Here is a 26136-nt window from a genome sequence, read left to right as displayed (position 1 = left end):
ATCATGGGAGCACATTTTTCAGATCTAATAAACATTTTTTTTTTAATATTGAGTAAATCACATTTCTAAGGTCTAATTAAAAATACAAATATTAATGTGCTGAGTGACGTGAAATTTAATGAATGGATAGGCTACTTTTTAAATAAATAATAAAATAGTTTGCAAATTGAACTTTCCTTTTAAAGCACTAAATTTAAATGTGAGTCATTTCCCTGTGTAAGCATTCTTGCACTATTCAGAATATTTTATAATTCAATAATTTTGTTGCCTATATGCTGAATATTATAAATACTACACCTATAACATTTTACATTTTCTTGTAGGTGTCTCGGTGCTCCTGTGTTTGCAGCGGTAGGTCAAACGGCAAGGAGAAGCGAAAGACTGAAGGGAGCCCTTGTCGTACTGAGGAAGGAACGACAAAGTTACTAATTAAAAGAAAGTCACCAGAGGAAAGGAATAATGAAATCTGTCTCGTGTCACTGTCTCGCTCAATAATCATCTTGTAACTGAGTCTTATGAATGGTTCCTAGGAAAAAACTCGGTGTACTTCATGGTAAAATAAGTGAATTTATCCTTTCTGCATGAATAGTTGGAACTGAGTTTTATGAAAGCTGCTCGCTAATCTCCAGAAATGATATTATGGACATCAATATTTTATACCAATCCAACTTCATATCGCTTTGTGAGGAATTCAAATAAACTGATACTACCTCATGCATATTATGTACTTCAAATATTGCTGCAAAAAGTAGGTGTCCTAGCATATGGTACAGAATGAAAATGTGTAACATCTAACAGGAAAAGTGCTGAAGTTGTGAAATTCTTGAAATCGAGAAATTAGTTGGTTTGATAATGGCCAAAGTTTATGTAATTATTTTAAGCTTGGAACATTTTATAAGAAAGCTTCAATTAAAGGTTTGACATTAATACAATATATTCAAAGGTAAAATATTCAAGGTAAGTCTCTGTCATGACTGTATCAAAATAATATCTAACGTATTTCTGAATAATTACATAAAAACTAAAAATAACTTTAATGCCAAATCTTCAATCAAGGGGTCTCGTACCTTTTAACATGGTGAAAACTATGCTCTAATATAAATATAATTTAAAATACTATTACCATCGATTTATTCCAAACTTTTTACACAAGTTCTTGATTGTATGTGCTATCCTATGCTGGTATAAAATTTTACATATCTTAGATACCTAATTTTTTGTAAATTTTCAAAAAAAATTGCATTAAAACAGCTTGCATGCATGATAAATTACCATGACATCAAAGTAATTGAATAAAAATTGATTAAAAATTCCTTTAAAAATAAAGGAAACTGTTCAGTTCATGAAATGAAGCAAATGGTTAAGATTTCATTGACGCCAATCTTATTTAAAATTAAGTTTTAACTAAAAATTTTTATAATTTAAAATTTAATTTTAAATAAGACTGAATCAATGAAATCTCAACCTTTTGCTTCATTTCATGAATTGAACAGTTTCCTTTATTTTTATTCAATTACATTGATGTCATGGTATTTTATCATGCACGCAAGCTGTTTTAATGCATTTTTTTTCTGAAAATTTACAAAACATTAAGTTTCTAAGATATGTAAAACTTTATACCAACATAAGATAGCACATACAATCTAGAAGACGTGTAAAAAATTTAGAAAAATTGATGGTTAAATAGTATTTTTAATGATATTTCTATTAGAGTAGTTTTTCGGCATGTTAAAAGATATAACCTCTTAAAAGAACTCTTCAGTTAAAAGAAACTTGTTTTTTAGAAGCAATCTTAATTGCATTGAATAGTTTTTTTAAATTTGGAGTATTTTCAAAAAAGCAATAAAAGTGTGTGTTCATTTTGATTAGACGTAAGAAAAAATGTTTGCATTTTTCAGGAGATATGTCTTTTTAATTTTGAAAGTTAATATTTAAAAAAAAATAATCGATCCCATATTAACATTTCATTTTCAGAATTTTAGTTAAAAATAAATATTTTCAAGTGTTCATAATTCACCATTTAAAATTGAAAACTAAAATTTATTTTATAAATGAAATGAGTGCAACAAGAGTAAGTATAATCTGAAATCCGATCACAGAATTTTGAAATGTTGCATTTTCGAAGTTCCCCTCATAGATTAATAAATTTGAACATTTACAAAAATTTTATAATGTTTAGAGCAGCAACTAATTTCCCTTTGAATTAGAATTGATAATATGAATGTAGTTCAGTGAATAAAAATATTTTAATGACATTGTTGTTCTATTTATTTTTGTACATTGCCTGTGTGTATCCTTTTATTTTTAATACAAATTCTAATAAGTCATATTATATAAATAAAAAAAAATCAAAAGTTGCTGGACAGTCTGATATATTGCCTGATTTTTCAAAAATATTTGCTTGGGAACAAAAAAAATATAGAAATACGTGTTGGCAGAAAATTTGTGAGACCTCTGCTTTTTTTTTATAATTATTAAATTACCTCTTTTTTATTCATTAATTTAGGATTCAGTGTTTTCCGTATACAATACTAGGTAATACTTGTAATAAAAAAAATTTAAATTCGTCATTTTTTCCTTCCAATTGTCAAAAAATACATGTGGGTTGCGAGTTTTAAATGCAAAGCGTGTACGTGGTAGGACCCGGGTTGTGACGTCACGAAAATATGTTTCAGGCTTGTAGTATCTAGGAGGCTTTGGTGCAAAGCCTCATGTACCACCTCTAAAGATGACCATGAAATAAACCCGATTTTCATAATAAAAAGCCATTGTTCAATGAACAAAATGTCTGTGACCATATGTCCCGCTTTCAAAAAAACTCCCCATTTTAGTCCGAGATATTTTCAACGTTCTTAAGTTTTTAGCGTTTCCCACCAGATAACTTGCCTCACCCACAACCTACAGCAGAGTCCCTAGGCTAAGATTTTGTGAGTCAATCTACAGTGAATTTGTGTAAAAAATGACAAGAAGCATCCCAAGCTAGATCCCCGCGCTGCCCTATCTCTCTCTCTCGTGGGGGGGGGGGACCTTTCTTTTCTTTCTTTCAAGCCAAGCACAATTGTGGTCTATCATCATGGGCAATTTACTACCAAGTGAGTTCTGTCAGAAGTGCGTGTACCTAACAGTCTGAGTGTTATATAGTGCTGTGTCTGATTTTTCAGTGCTGACATCTATATTTAAGAAGTAAAGTGAGTGAAGTGTGATGATGAATATTTGTACCATTGTCGGCCTGTTGCTCTGACTTTTTAACAAGGAGATTGGCTCGCATTCATGCCTTGAAGTTGGGAGAATTACAGAAAACCAACAACCAACTTCAGACAACCACTGAACCAGGGTCCTCCAATGACTCGACGACCATAGCAGCCCCTTGTAGGGACCATGATCATTACTAACAACAGTGAATTAACATAAATTAAACAAATAAAAATGAAACCTAACAAAGGGGGCATTCAAGCTTACCTGCCACCCAAGTGCCACCCATCTGAAGATGACCCTGGGGTGGGGGGTCTGACAGGACTTTAGCACTGGCGAAATTGGTATAAACAATTTTTTTCTTAAGTATAAAGTGCCCCCCTCCCCACACAGTTTTTTTTATGCACAAAATGTCTGTGACCATACATCCCGCTTTCAAAGAAACTGTCCTGCATTTTTTGGTCTAGTATCATTATACTATTCTAAATTGAGCTAGATAAATTGACCTACATTATAGTTGTTACTAGTGAGCCATCATTACTTACACTTATTCTGTAAACAACAAGTATAACAAGGCAAATTTGATAAAGAAATTGACTTCAATTTGTTTCTGTTGCTATAGAACCAGACAAGTAAGAAGCCAAATTTTTCCTTTGTCTTTATCTGATTGTTACGGAAACATTACTGGGTGGGAGCACCAAAATGCACACTTGCCTCCCTTGTGACAGGGTATATTCTTGTTTCTGGTATTATGGCCCCAGGCCACTCATAAAGAAGCCCAAATTCCTAGCTACATTATAGAAATTTAACGCATCGTGACTGGCCGAAATTGGGTGACGAACCATTACGTCGCTCATAGTGAATTCTTTGCTGGGGATGTTTAACAATAGATATACTCAATTGTGCTTGAATCCAACATCCGCAGTTGGAGCAATGGTTAGAGCATAGGATACACCTACCGCAGGTTGTATGTTCGATTCCCTCTCAAACCCATCTAAGATTTTTCCCCCATACTTCCATCTTTGCTGTCATTTATTGATTTTCTAAAAAATGCTTTCATTTTTTTCTGATTTAATCAAATGCGGATCAAATGCATCAAAATGACAATGGTAACCACTCATGAAGAGAGCGCTCAGCAAAGCTGGGTTCACAACTATTGTAACATTACCCATAGACCCCAGGAAGAAAAGAATCCTATTCTAGTCATTTTTATATACAATTTGTCATACCTTTTATAACCGTGCACGGTTGGTTAAAATCTGTGATATTGTCACTATCCATAGACTGGAAAAATGATTGATCTTGATCACATCACCATTTTGTTTATTGTTGTGTTGCCACTTTACAAAATCTAATGTTATTGTTCTGTTATGCAAATTTGTTTTACTATTTTTTCCATTGGTTATGTTTTGATATACATTTTCTGAGATGGTTGGTCCCTGGAGTTGGGTCGTACTGCACTTCCATTTTTAATACCCGGAGTCTCAATGGTCAAGGCGCATTCGTATCGATAACCGTTACTATTTCACTTTTGGTAAAGTGATTGGCTCTTGGTGAGTCATCTGTCTATCCTGCTAGCGCAGTATGTTATATAACAACTTCACTAATGCTCTGCAAGTCATAAGCTGGTTCCAGACCTTCATGTCTTCTCATGATCGTAACTACTAGTCATCCTCTATCACACTTGATGTTGATTGTCGTCCTGGCTCTTGCCATTGGTCTCAGTCATCCGCTGTCTTGCTTGGTGTGGATCGTCACTCTGGTTCTAGCCTCTTGCTGTTCCGCTTGGTGTTGATCATCAGCTCGGCTCTCGTTGGGTCTACAGCTTTCACAATGCCTCCCTACCACGTGGAGCCTAGCGTTGGATCGTGACCTTGCTCGCTCTCATCAAGGTCGGTGAGATCATGGCTTGTGTTGTTCATATATCGCCGTAAAGCTTTAACGGCCTGATCTCTCTCTTACTGTGATATTTCATCAGACTTGCAAGAGGACTGGTATGAAATTCGAGAAGTTTTTATTTTTAATCATAACCCAGATAACTTTATTAACCAGATAAAATTACAGTTTTTGTTAAAATTCAAAATCTCTCTCGAATTATTTGTCTGTCTCTCTGTGTACCTCATGCACCAAATTTTCCGGATCAGAACCTGGGTCGTATGCAGGGACGTTGCACTATCATTTACTGATTCACTATTCAGTTTCGTCTAAAACTCTGCCCCTCGTGCAGTGCCGTGTCAACACATGGCCATATCCGTGCACGGCCCGAGGGCCTCAGGACAAGAAGGGCCTCACAAAAATGAGGTCCGGTTGAAATTTTCAAAAATTTTCATGGTACGGCCTCAGAAAAACCACCGCGCGCATGATGTTTTGCTATCTTTCTTGCTCATAGTAACCAATCACCAGCGTGCTAATGCCTCTTGTGTTACTAAGAATGTAGGGAACACCCCCAGGCCCTGTATGCTCTTTCAAGTTTTCTCAATACCTCTGTTATCAAAGTAAGACTCAAATGCATAAAAATTATTGAAAATGTTGGTGTCTAACTAAATCCTAAGCTGCCACCCCTTACAACCTGCTGCCTGGGTGCACTGCACCCCTTGCACAATCACTTAAGCCGCCCCTGTATGAAGAAATGTAGAGGTTTAGAACGTTTTCCACGTGGCATGACTTATTTTTGTGGTCCCACTCTTACTAATACTCATTGAGATTTCCTGTTTAAAACATTTTCCTGCTTACATTTTTTCATGACAGATTTTGAAAAATGTTGTATGTGGGATTAACTGTATATTGATTAGACCAGTGTTTCTAAACCTTTTTCCAGCCTATGGCAATTTTGGACCATATTTCCTACTCGTGGCCCCTTAGTCTTATCCACCCCCATACCCTCATTCAGAGACCCTTTTTACTAATCAGATTGCATGTAATAAACAATAAATTTATAATGAACAAAAATTTTATAAATAAGATTGAAATCTGGAACCCTGGGCCAGGCAGAAGATGGGTGATCATCCTTCCCAACAGCCAAATTACAAGGTAAAATAAATGTGGATAAAATATGGGATGATCCAATGAACCGACACAATAAATCAAAGCTCCTGCACATCAACCTGGGTCCGCAACCACCATAGTCCTGTCATGAGCGTAATTCACCCCCTTCAAGTATTCATTCTAAAAATTCCACTTTAAATATATAAATCAAAAGTCAACATGTTCTTAGATTCTTTACCACCTTGGAAAGCCACAAATCATTCATTTTGTTTATACTACACATAACTTACTGGCACACATCAACAGAATCAATGGCAATATATGAGAACATTCTCACGACATATTGCTTTTTTAATCCTCAAACCAATCATGAAGCATGGCCTGGTCATCAGGCGTTTTGCTCATCCAATCAGAGGGATTTCCACCTGAACAAAGGAACAGAAAGTTTCTCATCCCTCTTGGAAAAGAGAAAACACAGACACTCGCAAAAAAAATCATTATTTAGCTAAGACCTACTTCAGTGCTAAGACACTGTGAAAAATTGCTTTGTCTTAGTGTCGTACTGTGTGGGTCCTTATGTGAAATGGATTAAAATTGAAGGTGGTGAATGACCATGTTTTTTTATTATTGTCATTATTAAAGCCCTGGGCAGAGGCGTCGGAAATGTTATGTACATGTGGGTGCTTGGCTTGACCTTTATGTGGAAAATTTTGATTTCTGGATGAATTCTGGGGGGTGCTCAGACCAGTGGTACAGAATACTGTGGGTGCTCAGGCATCCACTGCACCCCCGGCTCCGACGCCACTGGCCCTGGGTGAGTTAAAGTATGTCTGAATATCAAGTACGGCATTAAAAGTTTACATGCGGTACAAATGTAATTTTTCTGCATTTTTATTGTTTAATTTAGTTTATTTAATTCCATAATATGGCGTGGCACGGTCCGGGACAGTCTAACATCCTGGAACAAGGTCCTTAGTGTGGAATGTTTGATGGGAATGTATATTATGAATTTATAGAGTGAGAAAACAAAAAATGATGGGAATGATCATAGGCCCCAGGACTGGATTTCTGTCAGCCCCACCTTGTTGGGGGCCATAGCACCTGCTTTTGGCTTGAGTTCATTGAGCTTCACCTTTTTCGTTGGGGTTTTGTGCATGGCCTTTTCAATATCATGGGAGTCAACAGGAAAAGTGATTTTCTGGAGCGGGATCCATGATTAGTTAAAGCAATAGCTTACATAATTATGTTTGAAAATCATAGTACCAGATATGATCATGTAGACCCCGGGTCATGCCAACATGCCCCATGGAACAGCTCTGCTGGACTCTGCAAGCAGTCATATTTTACTTGAAAATTTTATTTTTTCACAGCTCTTTGTGACTCCCCTTCACCACTTGTCATGGCTCTCCCAGTGGCGTAGCCAGGTTTTGGTCCGCGGGGGAGCGAAATTGTGAAAGGCGCCATTTTTTGTTCGTGCTTAAAACGCAAACTTAAAATTATGCATTAGTGGAAAGAACTTTAAATTTCCCAATTTATAAAAATCAAATTTATTTTGTTTTCAGTTGATGTTATTTTTCAAATTAACTTAATTACCTTTCAATTGACTAATGTATTTTAATTTTTTAATTAATTAAAAAAAAAAGTAAATTTCATTTTATGTTTTGTGTATTTATACAAATGCAAACACCAAAAACAACTGGGAAGTCACCCTAACAGGTAGTTGGAAAAAAATTTCGATTAAAATATAAAAAATGATAGGAGAATAAAATACAAAGGAAAAAATATATATTTTCTCTTTCTCTAAAATTATTCCAAAATATGAAAGTATAGAGAAATCTTCATGCTTTTCCATTTAATCGCTTTTAGCATGTTACACTCTTATCGTAAGCACGTATCACATGTACACTACTTCTATACTCAATCGTAGAAAGACATTTCTCTTACCGAATTTGTAACAAATTAATGTATGCCGGAAAGTTCTTTCTTGTATTATGCGGGACCATAACGTATATATGATGTCATAGTTATGCATGGTTTCAGTTTGAGAGGTTTTGCCGTCTTCCATATTAGAAGTAAAACTAACAGATGCCTGAAGTTTCGTGTAATGCAAATACCACAGTGAAAGCGTGCCTGCTCTCTGTGGGAAGGCTTTCCAAACGAAAGATCGGTTAGCATTCGTACCTAGAAATTCAACTCGCTTCAGCTTTGCCGCTGTGGTGGTCGAGTGGTTATAGTGACGGACTCGCGATGCAAGGATCCGGGTTCGAACCCCACAGTGGTGGTCGGCTGAAGTTGGTTTTCTGTGGTTCCCAACTTCAAGGCGCAAATGCGAGCCGATCTCCCTGTTAAAAAGTCTCGCCACAGAGAGCAACAGTCCTACAACGATAAATCATTCAATCATGACACTTCACTCATAGTTAGAAAACTAGTGGCAGATGGCAGCACTACACATAACAAGCATTACAGAGAAACAACAAAAACTTCACGTCAGGTTTCACTACACGTACACGCACATTCCCGCATGTACAGATTCGTTGGGGGTTTCCCCGGGCCGGGGTGTGGGCGGGGTGCATGTGTGGTGTAGTAGTAGTAGGTAGGGCCTCCAAAAAAATGGCTCGGGGATCCATGATGTTCTTAAGTCAGCCACCTCATTGGACAATTTGCCTGTTGTGGCGTTGTATTTGTATTTGTATTCAGTCAACCGCCACTGTGCCACTAGTGAAACTCAAACCGGGATGAATCAATCCATCCTGATGCCCACACGATCACAGTGGTTATCACATACTACTAGATTGCAGATGCACAAGTGGAGGGTGGCCCGAATCCAGAAAGGTTTAGGAACTACTGCTTCAAATGAATTAGTGTGCGCCAGAAATTGAGGAATGTGTCTGTAATCTATTTAAGTATCTCTGAGGCGTGTTTGCAATGCAACTGCTCATCTTCCAAATCGAAGTGAAAGTGGCAGGTGTATGAATTGATTGAAATATTTTTTATGTTTTATTATCTACCGGCTTTCTTTGGACATACTATTTAAAGGGGAGTTCAGCTCGAAGTTGAAAAACTTAAAAAGGCATTGCGCATAGTATATGTATATTTATTTCTAGTGAAATAAATTCATGCGATGTGTTTTATAACAAATCAGAGAAGAATGGAAACACAGTATGTAGAGTGATGAATGGTACAGACTAGCGCAGGGGTTCTCAAACTTTTTCCATCTGCGATGAACCATTACTTTAATCAATGCTTGTACGCGGCTCCCCAGAGAAGTTTAACAAAGAATCTCTGAAAAACCTTCGGGATGCTCCGTGGTGCCCTCAACAAAGGTTGGTGATGCACAGTTTGGGAATCCCCTGGACAAATAAGTTCTTGGATTTTTCCCCTTGTAATTTGACCAGGGGGCATTCGGGTAAGTGCTGACAAACCTCACGACACCATAGTTCATGTTAGAAAGTATTGTATAAGCCCTTGGATAAGTGCTAATTGAAAAAAACACTAGATAATATTTTAAGAGCAGACTCAACGTTTCGTGAGCACTTTTTTGTTTTTCTGAAATAAGAGTATACGTATGTATCTTCAGTTACTTTTAAACTTTCCTCATAATACATGGACAATTCCAGCCCCGGTGCCTCAAGTGCAAAAAGGACTTCATGAAGATGAGCTCCAGTTAAAATTTTCAAGAGTGATCTGTTAGGCAGACCTTTTTGAACAGGTAAAGGGCCTTAGAAAAGTCCCTTTGATGCCCGTAAGACGACTCTGCGTAGACCACCTATGTATTGTTGTGGGAAATAAAGAAACAAATAAAGCCTGGAATTCTGCTTTAAAAAGCGACGAGTATATATAGTGAATTTTTATTATTTTATTTCGGAAATATTCAACGTATTATCAGTGTGTGTGCTTGTGGCTCATCGCCACCCTTTTTTTTTAAGGACGTTTCAACGTGTTGGTGTATTGATGCATGCTTATTCAGTTTCTTTGTAGTGGGTTTTTCTTACATTAGACCAATGGGTTCTCAAACTGTGCACCACAACACCCTGGTGCGCCACCAATCTTCGTCAGAGGCACCATGGAGCGGTGAACCTGACAAAGGTTTTTCGAAAATATTTTTTGTTAAACAGCTTTAGAGAGCAGGTGGAGCTCGCGGATAAGCATTGAATAGGGAAAAGGGGCATCTCGGGAGGAAAAAGTTTGAGAATCCCCTGCGTCAGGCTATTCTGGGCAGTCACGGATAAATGATGAAGTCGGGGGGGGGGGCACGGATGCCAAAAGTTTAAGAAATACTGGGATTAATTGGAGAGGAGATATACGTGTCATGAGTTAGCAAACACACCGGCTATAACTTTTTCCAGGGAATAATTTCTCCGATTCGGCACACTGCTGTATATGCATAATTATGAAACAAACATAGAAAAGAGAAACTACACCATAAAAAAACAATGTTTCTGAAAAATTCACATTTTAACATAAAACTCTATGCACTATCACCGTATATAATGTAGTACAATATATTGCCGTACAAACATAGAAGACTAACTTCCTCTCCCATTTTCTACATATCAGAGCGCTATTGACCCAAGATTATAGATTTTTTATTTACCCACCTTTAAGAAAAACTCTTCCAGAACCCCCTTTTGTGCCCCAAAATCTTGGGTTTTTTACGGCTCAAAAGCTCATATCTGTTTTCCACCTTTTCTTAGTCTTTGACACTACCCTATACACAAGCTAGTAGCTCTAAGTCCCCCCCCCCCACTCAGCGTCAAAGGTAGAGTCGACTGATCTAATGTATATATTTCAAGATGAATTGACATCATCATCATCGTGGTTCCCCCAGACTTCCAAGTCTATCCCCGCCTATGCCTCAAGCTCTACATAAGGCACCCAAAGAAAAGGGGATACTTCTTGGAGCTTGAATCCTAGCCTATGAATCCTTCATAAGTTCAGTGGTCTGTCCACAATAGGTTCCCATGATTAATTTCTTCAAAAAGCGCCTTAGTCAAAGCTCTTGGTGGCCCTTCAGAACAGAATGAACATTTCATGAATGCCATATCCTCATACCTATGAAAGGTATTTCAAGGAGCTCTACCGAGAACGACCAATAGCAATAGAAAAAGTTAGAGCTAGAAGCGGGCAAGATTCTGCCCTTTAATAAAGGTGGGGTAAGATAATAACAGAGATATTCACTTTTTAAAAACCCTTTAACAGCTTTCTTGTAAAATTTCCCTTTTGGTTTATGGTGCCAATCATCTCCAATATACAGAAATAGTTGAAACTGCAAATGTAAACTGTTCACCTGTCATGTTTGTTACTCATATGAAAAGCAAGTAAGACAGGACAATATAAAGATTTCAGAGAAAACAGGATTTAATTGTATTAAGACCAGGATGTGAGCTAACTTCATATGGTTTTATATCCAAAATGAAACTAAAATACAATAAACATTTTTTTTTTTTACTTTAATGAGCACTAGCTCAAACTTTTTTCAATTTATTGATGTATCGTATAAAAAAATATATGCCTTATTGAATACAAGTATTACAGAGGATTCGAAATTCCCTAAGACTGAATTGTGGCACATGTTATATAGCTAGTCATTTCAGATAAGTTCATATTTGTGACAGTTTTCTTTAATGATAATTTATTAAAGAATGTATGAACTTATCAGAAATGACTAGCTATATTTGATATTTACTTACTTATGAAGAGGAGCTTTTTTCCATTTTGTTGGTAATCCTGCATTTATAACCGAATGTAGTTTTGCAATACTGCATGCAATTCATAAAAATCTGGGTTCTGCCAAGCTGCACATTTGTTCCCTTTTTTAGAAACTCGTCACATGAGGAGAGCTATCCTTATAGGACCAGTAAACAGAATCACGTTACCCCACCTACCAGGATTTCTTTATTCCAATTAGTGACTGCAACGGATGTTATTCTGGATTGACCAGCTTCCTCTCATTTTGGTTCCCAAACAAGTTTAAAAAAACTGTGTTGTAATCGAATTAATCCATTCGATTTATATCCACTTAATGCTGTTTCTATCCCCCCCCCCAGAAGGTCAACCATAGACTCTAACCAAAGCCCCCACAGGCGCCAATAAAAGCATCTTTGTTGCAGAAGATTCTTTCTCATATGGCAGACATCGTTAAATTAGAGGATACTTTTTCTCCCTCATATTCAGAAAACCTGCCTGTAGAATGTTCTGTCTCTTTACTTTCAAATAGAGCTGAAATTGAGCTATTGAAATATTCTTTGTTGTCGGCTGGGAGAAACACGATGAATAACACTGTAAATAGGAAGGTTAGACAATTATATATTTTTTTACTTCAATGGCAGTCTGTGTGGAAAAAACACAAATAAATAAATAAAAATGGCATTTGGCACTTCCACACATTCACGAAACGTGAATTTAAAAAATATGTTTTTTCTCTCCCCTCTTTCTGCACTCCAAAATTTGCTGCCCTGGGCTATATAGCCCGCTTAGTCCCCCTGTGAATACACTACTGCCCCCAACTTAAAGTTGAACATTGTCTTGCAACTTCCCTCTTGATTACAGTGTTGTAGGCCTTGTGTTTATAAATTTTCTGCTTATGTTACTTAGATGACAGATAATGGGCCAACAAAAGGTTTTTTAATATGCCCCCACTGGACATAAAATATTGAAGACCTCCAATGCCGTCGGTTAAAAATTGCAATTTTTGTAATTCTAAAATGCAGTTTAGCCATTTTTTTTATGGACAATTATTTTGTTTTTGTGACAATTTGTAATTTTAGAAACTATTGGTGATATTTGATGACAAATTTTTGCCATTTGTATGTGCCATATTTGTCTGAATGAAATACAGTCAACAAATATTAAAATGTATTTTAATCTTTCGTAAATAGAAATGTGTATCAAACTATTTATTTCTCAACTTTTAACTGAGCTATTTAATAGATTTAAATTGTAATTCTACATCGACAATAATCAATATATATTTAGAATAAACAAGTTTTTGATGAAAAAATATCGACCCCGCAATCAGTAGTCATTTTTGTAGCAGTGTTCGAGAAACCAGCATTATTGGTATGGCATATGTTCAAACCCCACAGAACTGATTATGTCAAAGTAGAGGCAAAGAAATCAAAAACATAATTGTTTGGTGGTGGCTAACGTTGATTGTACAGCCTTTAGATGTGAGCATCAACAAGCCTCTCAAAGAATATTTGAGGAATTTGTGGATCGAATGGATGAGTTCCGATGATAAACTACAAAAAGTGGTGCCTTGAAGAAACTTGACATTGGCCTAGTACATGAGGCGTGGAATTCTGTTTCCACTGAAATTATCATCCGATCTTTCAAAAAGTGTTGCATCATCAATGCGATGGACGGAACTGAAGATGATATCCTCTTTGAAAGTGACAATGGCGATGACAGCCCAGATGAAGATAAAAATGAAGATGCCGCACCCCTATGATGATCTGATGGATTATCACGAGCTTGGAGACTTAGAAGAAATGGATTAAAAAGTTTGAATCATTTCTATTATAAACTTCCATAAGCTATTCATTTTGCATGAAAATATAAGATTTTTTTTCCTCTGAAATGCACGGTTTTTTTGAAGTCGGCTTATACACAGGTTTTCAATTTATTGCGGTTTTGGTGGTTTTAAAGTGGGGGGGGGGGGGGATCGACTTATACTATATGGTATATAACTATTATTTTTATTAATTATTAAGTAATTGTCACTATAATTTCGAAATTATTTTTTTCATTGGTTCTGTAGTCAATTCTTTCACTGATTCTAACATCATTCAAAAATTATTATGAAGCAGGAGGATGCAACTGGGGGGGGGGGGGAAGCAGGCAGGTCTGGTGTGCTGGGCCAACACCATCTATAGCAGAAGCCCTCTGCATGAAGCTCGTGACGTCACCAAAGAAGGTCATCTTACCTATAGCCATATTCTGCTATAGATGGTGTTGCCTGGGCAGGGACCAGAGTGGGCATAAATTTCAGTTCAGATTTTAACCTCACCTTCAACATTACAAAGGGGGGGGGGGAATGCATTCTTGCCCAGGCTGACCAGGCATCTAGTTATGGCCCTGATGAAACACATGTTCAAATTCTCATGAGGAATTTCAGAGATATATCAGATTATAGTATTGATTTTTAAGAAAAAACATACTTGGCCAGATTCCTTCAAAATAAAAATAGGCCGAGCTAGGTCCAAATTATTCACACCATATTTATCACATTCAACAGTGAGGTAGGAGTATGAGCCTTTTGAAAATTCATCTGTTTTCCATGCAGATCTACGGAAAAAGAAGAGTGCAAAAAAGGTATAAAATATTTACATATAATTTTTATAAAACTACAAAAATGTACAATGGAACTTGGATAATTCAAATATGGTTAATTAACATTTTAGGAATTCCCCCTTGAGTTTTCTATTCAATTTAATGTTGAAAATACCTGATTAATTCAAATTTGCCCCCACATTGAACAATTCACAGTTTGATTCAGATATATCATATGCAAATAGTCTCTTTTCTTAGAATTTCCAGCTAATTTTTCAATCATCCTTTTCTTTATTCTGTGATTCTTATTCTGTGGTACCACTTTAACTTAGGCCTGAAGAACATTTGCTCTTCACTTGGTGTCACGTACTGCTATTTTAGATTTAGTTCTCACTAGTTCCAAGGATCTTGTTGAACATATTTCGGTGAGGGACGAGTTTTCTTCCAGTGATCATTGTGTTGTTAGTTTTCTCTAACTTTTCTTTGATTAAGGTTGATAACAAAAGAATGGTTCCTTGCTTTTAGATAACAAACTTTCATGTTTTGAGAGAAAGGTTAGTGGGAATTTTCAAAGACCGGTTGAAATCAGTCAGGGTGGTAAGTCAATGGGAAGAATTTAGTATGATGTAACAAGACGACCTGGGATCTCTTAATCTTTTTTATTTTAATCTTTATTTAAGTCCCAGGGTTCATTGGCTACCGGAAACCACCTGAGGTACCCGCTGGCGATCCAGTTCGGGCCAGTTAGTTTGCTTAGTGTCTGACAGTCGGGGGTGGGGTCTCCTGGCTGTTGGGCAAGAACGGGGCCAGAGGTCGGGCTGCCGACTTCCCATATAAATTCTGGTTTACATCCGTGTCAGAGATCCCAATAGCTCGTCTTGTTACCTTCTCTTTCCCTGTGGTTTGTCAGTGGGTACCACGTCAAGTCATCGTCAAACTCTAACATTGAATTATTGTGTTGAGAGATGAATTATTTGTGCAATATGAATATTCAGTGTTTTGCAACATGTTATATATTTGTGCAACATTAATGTAAATGTTCTGCAAAAGTTTATGTATACAAATGCGCAATAATTTTACTTTCATGCCATCGGTGAGTCCTAGGACCATCTCATGGTCAATAATATCATGAGCTGGATCCTGGTGAGATCTCTTATCTCTTGTATTTGTGCTGCCAGATTTTGTGATATATTTTGTGCAATATCATTTCTCTCTCTCACGAAGATATGTAAATCAGATGCAAAGTTCAGTATCGTACCTTCAACCTTGTGATTGGTTCCATCATGAGGCATTATGAGAACGCTCTCATATAAATGCTTGATGCACAGAGAGATGTTCATTTCTGATTCCTGCTCCTTAAAATCTTATTCTAAGGTGTCTCGCTCTGCTGAGGCGTACGCCAGTTGGTCTCTCAATCATAACAATGCATTGTGGAAAGGTGTGCTTCAGCACCTATTGCGTCTCATTACCTGTTCTCATGTGTCAATGAAACGTCTTGGTTCCATAGATTGGTGGATTGATTGGTAGCCAGACTGGCTACCCTAGGGCTTCTCTTGACATCTCCTGCTCAAATGGCTGGTAGATAACCTCAACAGGCACCTCAAGCTACAAACCCTTAAGAACCTGGCTTCAGGGTTTTCTTCGACAGTAGTATGTAAAGACCAACACTTGACTGTGACATCTTAAACTGTTTTATGGGTGATGTGAACTAACACATGAATTTCCGGACAAAGCGGTGAGAGCGTTGAATTTTATTCTTTTAATACAATGTGTTGAGAGAGAGAAATCTAACTGTGATAATTATTGGTAAAAATGTTATAATAAATTCTAATATTTTATAGAATAAATGTTTATTATTTAACAAATGATGAGTACCTTTCATTGTTGTCATTTGGTCAATGATCACACTGGATTTAACTTAATAATGAACCAGGAAATGCAACAGCCTAAACATCGTAACAAAGCTGTCCTCTGTTTTACATGACATCATACCCTTTGTTCGTAAAAATAATGTTTGCATATCGCGACCCCTATGGTTCACGGATATATCATCACGGATTATCGTACTCTTAATCTTGAAAAGAAAAGAGCATTCAGAGAGTATAAAAGTGGATGCTGTGACCTGTCCTTATTCCATAGCTGCCAACTTTTGAAAATGAAAATTCGGGAGATTTTCGCGCAAACCAGTATTTTATGCTAAAACCACTCCCTAATAAATACAATAGGGATTTTTCCAAATAAAATAGGGATTTTCCAAACATAAAAGTTAAAGCGTAGGGAATAAAATCCCTACCCAAAAACTGAAGTCAAATTAAAATAGGGATTTTACACACATGGAAGTAAAACCCTTGGGAATGTGAAATTCCTACGCAAAAACAAGTGAAATTGGAGGCCAAAACATTCAATGATGTAAAAATAAATATTGTGTTCAATCAGAAACGCTGCGAACAAACATTCTGTGCGAATGACCCCAAAATCATCGGAAGATGAAGGACAAAAGCGTCAATTTTTGAAGAACACTGACTAAGACACTTGCTTGATTTTTTTTTTTTTCCATTTCACGAGTGATGATGGCAGTCTTTCCATGACCGATGTTTATGTCCGTGACACAACTTGTACAAAAAGGAAAAGTCGGCCCTCTTCTGGAACGTTTGATGAAAGGAAATTCATCGGAATAAGTATATTTAAAATTGATTAAATATATTTTTGTTCATCAGTATTCATGTTTTGTTATATCGCACGTACGTAACTTCAACAAAAGAAATTTTGACCATATGCACGTCACTATAATCTTCAATTATTATCCAGGACTATTGGCTGCTAAGCCATTTCCCTGCACGATAAGACAAACAACTTTCTTGTTACCATCAGAGGGTTTGTAAAACTTCCTTAAAAAGGGAATTTCCCCATTTACGACGTGTGACGTCATTTCGAAAGGAGGAAAAAAGAGGCTTCATGCCCCACAAGAAATTCCTTAGGGATTGTTTTCATGAGCGGGGATTTTTTTTAACGAAGTAGGGAATTTTTAGGGACAATTAGGGATTTTTGTGATTTTCGTAAAAATTCGGGAGATTTAAGAACTTTTCGGGAGGTCGAGCAATGAAGCTAAAATTCGGGAGATTCCCGAAAAATTCGGGAGACTTAGCAGCTATGTTATTCACTGATGAAAGAAGTCCTTTGAAGAAAGGGATAAAGGATAGCAAAGGAAGATTAACATTGGCTCTGACTCAAAATCATTTTTCAGGTACATCAATAATGGATGTAAGGGTAAAGTTGACCCCACTCTCGATAAGAGGGTCCAGGGTAAAGAACAAAGTACGCAGGCATGTGTAGTGCTTTCAATGACTTTTTTTGCATCAGTTTTTAATAGAGAAAACGATTTTCAATGGAACAGGTGTTGCATGGGGTAATAAAATCCACAACGATATTAAAGTGGAAGATATGAAGCTCCTGAATCTTCTAAAAAATGTATGTGCAAGCAAAGTACCTGGATTGGATTGGATTTTGGTTTTATTGGTGCAAGGATCAATTGGGTCAAACTGTGCCACAAAGCGCCAGTACCAGATATCTTTCCTAGGGACCTCAAGGAATGTGCTTAAAAATTGTTGGGGCCAGTCGCACAGATTTACAGGAGTAGTGTTGCTGAGGGTATTGTCCCAAGGGATTGGAAGCTTGCTAATGTGGTTGCGATATTTAAGAAGGGTAGTAGAGAAGCTGCGTCCAATTATCGTCCAGTGAGTTTGACGAGCTCCCTCTCAAAAATTTTGGAAATTATTATCAAAAGATAATTGCTGAAGTGGAAAGACAAGAATAATGTATTGTCAGATAATAACGTAACATAATTTATTTGTCCCTCAGTCAATTATGATAAAACTATACAAATTAGAGTTTACAATAAAAATTACATATTTTACAATGTTTGATAGAAAATACAAAGAGAGAAAGAAAAAATTATATTTGAATTTACACTGTAGAACAGTTAATTCATAATATAACAGTTAATTAATAACCCGAGACATGGATGAGAGCATTAGCAAAAAAATTAGCATTAGCTAAAGCTAGTAAAATGCTGTCGACCCTATGATGACAACTCTACAAATGACACACATATATCTTATTTTTTTTACCTGAAAGAAAGATAAAAAGAAAGGAATACATCGGCTTAACAGGTAAAGATATATTTATTAATTAAATTGAAAACTGAATGACGACAACCCAAAAAGGGTAAAATAAAATTTTATGCTAACAATTTTTTTACATCGATTTAATGACAAATTGTTAATAATATAGGAAAGAGAAGGAATATATACATATAGACAAAAGTAAAAATTAAAATTAATAGAATTGATACTTGATATTAACTCTCTGTGCAGACAAATCAAGTTATTGTTTCCATTTAAATTTACCTAATGTTTCAGTTATTAATAACTACCAATTTGATATCAGGTTAAATTAATTTTTCATTTCATAATATTTGTTTGAATTTGAAATTTTTTTTAACAAAATGCTTTAATTTTTTAGATTTTACACACATTCATAGATTTGTTTTATATATATATATTTCAGCCCCTTACTAACTGCAGTTAGTGAAACAAAAGGAAGTTAGGTTGTAGAATTATAAAAAAAAATTAAAGTTTCAGTAAAAAGTTCATAATTGATTGTATAAATAGTTCAGAAGAACAAGTCAGTGAAAAAGAATATTTCTTTTTTTAAGAAATGACCAATTCACATTCAAAAGGTGTGTTGATGTGGGGGAAAAATAAAAAGATACGGCTTAAGTAAGGGTACTGTGATAACAACACGAACGGAAGATCCCCATGGCGTTTAGAAAATCTGATATTGTCACTTCAACAGTTTGGATATGGGGAACAGGTGTTGAAAGAAAGAAGGTAAAGACACATTTTAGGCAAAGATACAAGAGAGTGGGGGGGGGGGGGAGGAACTCTTATCAGTGATAACAACATGGTTCAACAAGTGTTTTTGTACATATGTATAGATGTGCTCACTGTTCATTCCAAGGGATTTTCATCAAGATGGTGGTTAAATACAGCCATTTCGGACAATAATGAGGATATATTTCAAACACTCAATGCCAGAGAATTCCAAATGTGAATACCTCAGAAGAAAACTGTATTTTTCTTGAAGTTTGTTCTTGCTGTAGGAGTCGAAATACAGTTTCTGTTGGAGATAGATGAGGAAGCATGGGTGAAGCATGAATAAGGATGTGTTCAGAAAGGGGGAGTCATGTATAACCAACCTCCTTTGCTTCTATGATCATGTGACTAAGGCTTTGGGTAAGAGAAAAAATGTAGATGTCGTTTACCTTGATTTCCAGAAGGCAATCAATAAGGTCCAACATGGTAAACTCTTGAAGCGTTTTTACACGAGATTAGGATTGGGGACAACTTGCTGAATTGGATATAATCAGCACCTCCTAGAGATAGAAGGCCTCTGCACGCTGCTTGTGACATCAGTAAGTAGTCCATTTTCCGTCAGAATATTAAGGGGAAAAAATTCCCTGCTCATGCTAGTATCATTGTTGTGCAGAAAAGAAATGATGGGGCTCAGAATTGGCGAATCAGGAAGATTCTACACAAAAATAAGAAGAAACGAAATAGGATGCCGTGTTGCAAAATGTGGCAAACTTAGTAGTCAAAAACACGTTTAGGTAGTCTGAATGATGTTTATGGCAACCAGTGCGGAGGACTTCTATCACTAGGAGGTGCTGATATAATAGTGGTTAAAAGATAGGTCACAACAGGTTATGGTGAACAGGACACTCCATCACAAGTGGAGTATCCTCAAGGAAAGTGTTCTTTGTCCCATACTTTTTTCCCTTTTTATCGATAAACTCGATCAGGGTATCGATGGGATTGTTAGCAAATTTGCAGATGAGGTGAAGCTAATGGGGGTAGTCTTGAATCAAAGTGATACAGAGTTGCTCCAGAACAACTTAAACAGGATTTGAGCATGGGCAAATGAATGGAGCATAACGTTTAGATTGACAAGTGCATGGTCGCTCATTTTGGTCTGAACAAACCCCATTCTTCTTACGATTTGAATGGTATCACTATCCTGTGGATGCAGCTAGGGTCAGCGAATATGGAATTTCCATTGACGAGCGATTTAGGTTTCCTGAACACTGTTGAGCGATGATGAAAAAAACAAATAGAATGCTTGATTTCATGGGCATCGCAAAGATCCAGGTTCAAACATTATCGTCGCTGCAATGGTGGTCAGCTGAAGTTGGTTTTCTACAGGGTTTTCCAACGTGAAAGCTCACACGGAACCCTTGATGATTATGAGACTATTCAGCGGAACCCTTAACAAGTTTTGAATATTTCTTCAATATACAGGGTGTCCAAAACTCTGCATTCGCTTTGCGGAACAAGAATCAAAATTAATATATATATTTATAATATATATATATATTTATGAGTTGTGCATAGTGTGACCATATGACCAGTATTTTACAGGACAGAATTATTTTTCATGATATTTGGCTATTTCAGTTTTAGTAAAAATGTTAATTTTGTCAAGCTGGCTAAAAAAAACTCACTTCGAGATTTTTAAATCGTGAATTTTCGTTATTTTAACATGAGTTATAGGCCCTGCATCAACAGAAATGTTTGTTTCTTTTTCCATTAGTTCATCCTAATTATACACAGCTTCAGAATAATGAAAAACTTGTTCATTTAATTATTTTTTTAGCCTCCACCTTCATTTTTTGCACAACAGCACTAACTATACAGTTCACAGCCAATTCTGAAAGGCTTTTTTATGAATATCTTCTATATGACTTTCCTGAATATAAATGTGCTGTTTGATCAGCATGGTGTTATTTTTATAATAGTTCTTGTATCAGAAAAGTCACTGGCAAGGACAAAAGAGGGTATCAAAGGAACATAGGAGCATCTTGTGGCACAGTTTGCGAATATCTTATCGACCTGGCTTAGGTATTTGCAAAACAAAAAAATCTTTCTTGAAGAAGTGAAAAATTGTTTTTTTCTTTCAAATTTTCAGGATAACAAGACTCATGCAACGGTGTAATGTGAATTACAGTTATTTAAGTAGTTTATAATATGATTTTGAAAAATTTAATGTTGTAATTTTTCTCAAGAATGATTATTATATAACAAGCAACATGCCATTGATTTTTTTGTGATATTTTCTTTGAGGTGGGGATCATTTTCAGTGAAGTTTCAGTTGTACGATTTCCCCCATATGTAACATTTTGACATGATCTCTTGAACGTCGTATAAACAAGGTTCCATTTGTGGTAAAAAATCTGTAGAATGGTGAAAAATAACCTCAGGCAAGTTAGAAAGTGAAGTTTTTCCTTATCTTAGGATTGCTATTTAGGATTTGCTATTCAGAAAAGCGATAAGATTCGGATATCATGAAGCTGAATTGGTCAAAGGAAGGTTAAGGGGTTAATTGGTTAAAGGGGCGGGGGGGGGGGGGCACAGAATGCAAAGAAAACAGAAAAAAAAAAAAGACCCTCATAAAATCTGCATGTAGATCTTTAGAGTTTCAGGAATATGAGATTTTTCGAGAATTCCAGTCCCCTTATAAAAAATTGCTTCAGGAGAAACAGTGACAAGAAAAATTTTGAGGCTATCAGGGTTCATTGATTTTTGGGGTTCCGTCACTTTTGATTCCGCGAAACCCCAAAACAGCTCTCATGGATCCCTGGGGTTCCACAGAACACCAGTTGGAAAACCCTGTTCTATAGTCCAAACTTTGAGACATGAATGCGAGCCGATCTCCCCGTTAAAAAGTCTCATCGCAGAGAGCAACAGGCCTACAATGTTACAATTATTCATTCATTACACTTCACTCACTATGAGTTAGGAAAAAACTCGTAGTTTAAAAAAATTGATTGCAGACGGCAGCACTACACATAACAAGCATTACACAGAAACAAACTTTATGGTAGGTTCACTATACATACACACTCATTCCAACATGTACCAATTCGTTAGAAGTTCCACAGAGGAATATGAACGAGGTGCATGTCTGGTTTAGTAGTAGTAGGTGTCGGGGGATATGATCAAAGTGTTTAAAATTTCCAACTGGATGGATAGGATGAACCATGAGTTATTAATACACTGTCAATCAACTACTTTGACAAGGACATCAGTATCGTTTAATAAGGGACAACTCCAGGATGTGGTATCGCAGGGAGTTTGGCCTCTAATAGGGTTGTCAATAACTGGAATAGCTTACCCCGGGAGTGAATTCTAACTCAATTGATACATTTAAAAAGAAGTATGGTAAACATAGTGGTAATAGTTTTTTTCAGCCACCTCGTTGGGCAAATTTTCCTGTTGTAGTCTTTGTGTTTGTATTAGTTATTTGTATAACGGCACAATTATTCAATCGTTACACATCACTCATAGTTAGAAAAATTGATGCATTGGTGTACGCAAGGGGGGTTTGGGGTTCTAACCCCCCCCCCCCCAAGCTGAGATTATAGTGTTATTTTTTTGCAGGAAAGAAATATATCCCCTCCTTGAGAAAATTCTGTGTACGCCTATGCAGCACTATAACAAGCTTTACACAGAGACAAGCTTCATGTTACGGTCGCAACACATATGCTCTCATTTTGCAACATGGGTCAGGTCTTCTTGGACCACCTGTTTATATCTCTTTATTGAAACAGAGTGGAAGGTCATGATCTAGTTGGAGGAGGTATTGGAGAGGCAATTTTTTTAAATATACATATTTCTTTTTGTTAGAGGCTAGCCTATATAGAGATTTTATTTTCATATTTTTAACAATTATTAGTTTAAGGTTTGGCTTAGTCAGGTTAAACATTGACAGGTTGGCAACACACCGTCAATGTTTACAAACAGACAGTTTCAGAGCTACAAAACAAAACTTATATAAATTGTTTTATCAGCGGATAATCGAAAATAACAGCACTGGAAGCTGCAGGACTGTGAGAACTGTAATTATGTTCAAATAATATAGTATTATGACATTTAAAAATTAACAAAAATAAATATAGAATAGCTACATAACTAGACAACAGAGAAATAGGAAAATCTGAGTCGCCATCTATGAAAACAATTTGAAACAAAGAATTGAATATATATATATAACACAATTGAAAGCCAACGTAGATGAACCCAAAATTGCAAAAGAACCACGGCTATATGCATTTCGGAACTATATAAAGTTCCTTCATCAGTAGCAGGAACAAAGAAGAAAAACTCATTATAACAGGAGTTACTCGCTGCTGTAAACGAAAGAGTTGAATTCAAAATGAACTAGCAACAAAAGAGTAGAGGAGGAGGACAGAAAAAAAGAAAAATGGCAGAGACAATCACAAATGAGAACATGATAGTGATGCTGATGAAGAAGAATAATTATTGTAGAAACTGTTGCCAGATTTTTGAGAAGGGTGGTGTGCTAGTTAGGTCGTTGACCAACTGGTTTGTGATTTTGTTGATGTGGAATGATTTGAAGAAGTCCAAGTCAGACGGTGAGGGGCATTTCTGAATGATTTTAGCAGAAGTTAAATTTATGGTCAAAGGACCAGCAGTGTTGGGCTATGGGGGGATGAGCAGTTAAAGTCTTGGTTGGTTACGTATCTTCTATGCTCATTTAAATGGTATTTTAGGGCACGTTTAGTTTGGCCTATATATGACAATACGTATTGGCATGAAATGCTGTAGATGCTCCAGTTGTTGAGTGTGTCAATGGGATCTTTTAGTTTAGAGAAGAGAAGTTTATTGACGGGGGTAAAAACCACAGAAAAATTGTATTTTTGTAGGGTTTTAGCGATGTGTTGGCTGGTTTTTGGGAAGAAAGGCAAAATGATCAAGTTTTTGTGTTCAGGTTTTAGGCTTGGTTGCGGAAGTCGTTTTTAATAAGTTTGCTGTGTAGATTATCAATGAGAGAGCTGTGGTAGCCACGATCGACTGCTATTGCTCTTAGGATATTCAGTTCAGCATCAAGTAGCATCCGTGAAAAGCAGGTATTAATGGCTCGCTTCATGTCTGTGTAGAACGAGGCATACTTTTGTGCCAGAGGATGCACAGAAAGGTTATGAGGGTTAGAGAAACAGCAAATGGTTTGCGAAAGACAGTGGTAGAGAAAGTTTGTTTGTGGCGAGTGACCAATATATCCAGGAATGCAATTTGATTATTGTTTTCCTCCCCTATAGTGAATTGAATGCAGGGGGTCAATGGAATTGAGGGTATTTAGAATATGGTCAAAGTTAGAGTTACGGTCAAGAAGGACGAAGCAATAATCAACATGTCTTTTTCCATCCTCCTCTACTCTTTTGTTGCCGGTTCATTTTGAATTCGACACTTTCGTCTACAACAGCAAGTAACTCCCGCTATAAGGAGTTTTTGTTTGTTTCTGCTACTGATGAAGGAACTTCATATAGTTTCGAAACGCGTATAGCCGTGGTTCTTTTGCAATTTTGGGTTCATCTACGTCGGCTTTCAATTGTATTATCTAACCCAAAAGGTAATTCATTTCTAACTGAATATATCCTTTTTTGATTGGGGAAAAAAATCAGAGATGGATGGATCGTGCTGTAGAAAATGTAACGACAAAGTAATAGACGTGAACAAATTTTTCTTGTTTATAGTGTGTAAACAATATGTACATCCTGTTTGTGCTGGATACAACGAATCCGCGAACAGGAAATTTGAAATATCACAAAAATGAGACGAAATAACATTGAGATAAATGGAATACCAGAAAGCCCAAATGAGAACATACGATAAATTATTCTAGCAGTAAAAACACAAGAAATACCTGAAAAAACTAAAATTGAAAGTGCTCACAGAGTTCCAACAAGAAATGACTATATATCCAAACCAATCATAGTAAGACTCAATAGTGAAACATCAAAAACATCTGGAAACAAAAGGCTAAGTGACAGAATAACCTTGCAGAAGATAAAATAAACCCTTACTTTCAAGATGTCCAAATATACGTGAATGAAAGTATATTTGGATATATTTGGTGTATTTGGAAATCATACAACCTCTGACAATAAAGTTCGGGGAATGAAGTCAGAACGGCCGATCTGGCAACACTGGTGAAGCAAAATGCTGCACATGCATAGTGGCAGGTGTTGACCATCTGCCTCCACCGTTGTTCAGTTGAGCGTCATTTGTGTTCCGTGGAAGACTTGTTTTACAAAGTGCTTGTTTAGAGCGTGGTTCTTAACTGAGAACAGGAAAATGAACGAACAAAAGATCAATTTAAAGTTTTGTTTTGTCTCAGGTGCGACCCTGAAATGAAACAGCAAAGCATGGAATGGTGTTCTCCTGCATCACCTCGTCGGAAAAAGGTCAGAGCAGAAAAATCACGCATCAAAACGATGCTAATCACCTTTTTTGATAGTCAAAGCATTATCCACAAGGAATTTCTACCTGAGGGAATGACGATGAATGCTGCAAGGTACATTGAAATTTTGACCCGTTTCATGAAACGTCTACACAGGGTATGACCTCAGTACGCACAACAAGGTTCATGGTTTCTTGTTCACAACAATGCTTGCCCTCACACAGCCAATATCGTCAAAGAGTTCCTGGCAAAAAAGGGGGTGGTGCAAATTGAACATCCACCATACTCGCCAGATCTCAATCCTCCAGACTTCTTCCTATTCCCACGACTCAAACTCGCTTTGAAAGGAAAGAGATTTGACAATATTCTTGA

The 26136-nt window shown here is 36.6% G+C and overlaps 1 protein-coding gene across 9 annotated transcripts in view; it reads right to left on the bottom strand.

Moving 5' to 3' along the window:
• Positions 1-26136, bottom strand: part of LOC149084790 (peroxisomal N(1)-acetyl-spermine/spermidine oxidase-like) — a 199078-nt gene that overhangs the window by 113817 nt on the left and 59125 nt on the right. For all 9 annotated transcript variants that reach the window (XR_016192759.1, XR_016192758.1, XR_016192761.1 and 6 more), the window contains exon 5: positions 14337-14463. Coding sequence is in view for 4 of the 9 variants with exons in the window: in XM_089232531.1 (XP_089088657.1) it covers positions 14337-14463 (127 nt within the window). In the remaining 5 variants the exon portion in view is untranslated. The remainder of the gene's footprint in view (positions 1-14336; positions 14464-26136) is intronic.

This window comes from Pholcus phalangioides, unplaced genomic scaffold (assembly GCF_987345545.1).
Source record: "Pholcus phalangioides strain wild (caught in Gottingen) unplaced genomic scaffold, Ppha-v1.0 ptg000007l_1, whole genome shotgun sequence".
Classification (NCBI taxonomy): domain Eukaryota; kingdom Metazoa; phylum Arthropoda; class Arachnida; order Araneae; family Pholcidae; genus Pholcus; species Pholcus phalangioides.
This window is presented reverse-complemented; position numbering and strand designations above follow the sequence as displayed.